At 42.3% G+C, this 2,603-nt stretch overlaps 1 protein-coding gene across 1 annotated transcript; it reads right to left on the reverse strand.

Annotated features, from left to right (window-relative positions):
* Positions 1–449: 449 nt before the first annotated feature.
* On the reverse strand, positions 450–2,597 carry LOC149503049 (uncharacterized). The gene has a single exon (XM_089727985.1). It carries the CDS (start codon positions 2,503–2,505, stop codon positions 1,117–1,119), a length of 1,389 nt encoding a protein of 462 aa, XP_089584111.1. The 5' UTR covers positions 2,506–2,597; the 3' UTR covers positions 450–1,116.
* Between the last annotated feature and the right edge of the window lie 6 nt (positions 2,598–2,603).

Consider the following 2,603-nt stretch of genomic DNA (forward strand, 5'->3'; position numbering starts at 1 on the left):
GGTTAGGTTAGGTTAGGTTAGGTTAGGTTAGGTTAGGTTAGGTTAGGTTAGGTTAGGTTAGGTTAGGTTAGGTTAGGTTAGGTTAGGTTAGGTTAGGTTAGGTTAGGTTAGGTTAGGTTAGGTTAGGTTAGGTTAGGTTAGGTTAGGTTAGGTTAGGTTAGGTTAGGTTAGGTTAGGTTAGGTTAGGTTAGGTTAGGTTTTTTTTTTTTTTTTTTTTTTTTTTTTTTTTTTTTTTTTTTTTTTTTTTTGTGCTTTTCCCCGATCATGAGAACACCGGGTCCTTATTTATCTATATACTCATTCATTCAAGTTCTCACATGTATTCCTCTCGCACTTTCAAGCCGCATACATAATCTTTCTTATATCCTTCCACATTCATTCTTTGCCGGGTGGGACTCCCGCTTCTCTATGCTAAGATATTTTCATTCTTTTATTTTAGGAAAATAAAGTTTGTACAGTTTTATTTTAATTTCTGGTTTGTCTACGGTAGTATTTATACTTTACGTATAATATTGGTTTTACTTGCAAGTACTGCGTACTTGTTCTTATTTTAATTACAATTTTCTTTACTTATTTAACTATTATACTTATCTCTTATTACACTTATTATATTTCTAACATTCTAACATTACTTTTTCCTTAGTTCTTAGCTTATATCTATAAAACTTACATTAGTATATACTCTTAATTACCATCTAATTGCTACATTCTTCCGTTCAATATTAGTTAGTTATATTCATAACTTTATTATTTTTACAGCAGGAAGTACTTGCGTTTATTTCATTACTGTGTTTGCTATTGTGTGTATGTTGTCTTGTGACTGGTTTGTGCTTTCTTTCTATAAATTTTTACAAACTCATTTGCCTAGGCAATAACATATATATACTAAATTTATATATATTTATTGACTATTTTCTTTAGACTATTTTCATTTTATTTCGCATTTTTTGTTCCTGTAAGTGTTCTTGTGCTGATATCATCGTGTATATTCAATATACATTCTGTATATCATTTGTGTTCGTGTTGTTGTGTATTTCATGTTTGTGTGTGTTGTGTTTTTTGTTTCTGTGTGCTTTGTGTCTGTGTGTACGTGCTGTGTAATGTCCTATGTTTTGATTATGCATATGTGGTATTTGCGCGAGCCAAGTAATCCCACTTTTTTCGTACCGGGCATTCGGCGCTAAAAGCGTTATGGTCAGCCTTCCGCAACCCAGAGTGTGAGCAGTTGCAGCACCGCGGTTCGGTCCCTGCGATAAAGTCTGCGCATTTCTCGCGCAGATGCGGTCCTCCACAGTGACTGCATCTGTCCACACTCTCGGTGCAAAATTTTCGACCATGGCCAAATGCGAGGCACCTCGTGCATTGGATGAGCGGAGACTGGTCCTCGACTCTGACCCTTTGAAGGTCCAGATAGAGGGCTCCAGCTTCCGTCATCCTCTGCCATACTTTCGGCTTCACCTGGAGAACGATGTGCGCTGTTTTTGGATTCCTTGTACGTTTTTTAAATTTGATAACCATCTCCATGCTCTCTTCAGGTATACCCACAAATATGTCCTTATTTTGTGTGTGGAGCGCCTTAATTATATCGTCATCCTCACTATCCACATACACATCCTTCAGGACGACGAGAGGGCTCTTGTTCTTCATGGGCGCTACCAGCAGTCCATCCCCGCGACTCTCTATTATTTCTTGGACTTTCTTTCGTTCCTCTTCAGTGTCACAGCCCAGTATAATCGTTTGGTTCTTGGCCTTTCGAACCTTACTAATTTTAAGGCCGGTGCCTCTGGCATCGACCGCCCTTTTCACCCTGGCGAGCACCTCGTCCGCAGTCTCCTGACTACCTTCAAGGGTGACCGCCATTGAATGAAGTGCAGGACGGTGTACATGCTTGGCTGCTGCGACGCTGGCGTACGATCTGGGGACTGGGGCTGGATTTGATTGGCATGCCAATTCTTTTGCGACCTCCGTGAGTTCGTTTTTGGCTGCAACGACATCATCGGCAAGACCACCGACCAGATTCTTGACGAGAGCGTGCGTTCGACTCTCGACCGCCTCGGTCGTTTGGTCCATGGCAGCTCTGGTCTCGTCGATCCTGTCGATGATCTTGTCGATCATGTCGGAGCCCCGGCCGTCATTTTCGTCGTTCAGTTGTATTATGTCCTTTTTCAGACTTCTCTCCATCTCGTTCAGTCGCCCAGTTAGTGTCGTTTCTACCTCTCCCAGCCTCCCAAGTATGATATCTTGGACATAAGACGACGAGGTTTCTGCAAGTGTCCTTGTCTTCGGGGCCTCTGCTTCGAGACTTTGGATGCGCCGACTGAGCTCAAAGATTGCTCGTATACCCTTATCTGACTGCACCTCCAGGAACTGTTTGATATCCCTCCTCATCTGAGGGTACTCTTGAACTTTCGAGGGTATGTCCTCAAAAGTCTTCATTATCTCCTGGAGGAGCTGATCACTCGGTAGTGCAGCGTAGTTTTGTTGCTGCTTTTTATAAACGTCCATATTATCCAGTGATCTTCTTTTGGCGTCCGGTCTTTTGATAAACGTCCTTGCAGCACCCTGCGCCACTGCGGTTGTGGTAGCAGGGCTGGGGGTGGTAG

This window comes from Bombyx mandarina, chromosome 05 (genome assembly GCF_030267445.1).
Source record: "Bombyx mandarina strain Sakado chromosome 05, ASM3026744v2".
NCBI classification, from domain to species: Eukaryota; Metazoa; Arthropoda; class Insecta; order Lepidoptera; family Bombycidae; genus Bombyx; species Bombyx mandarina.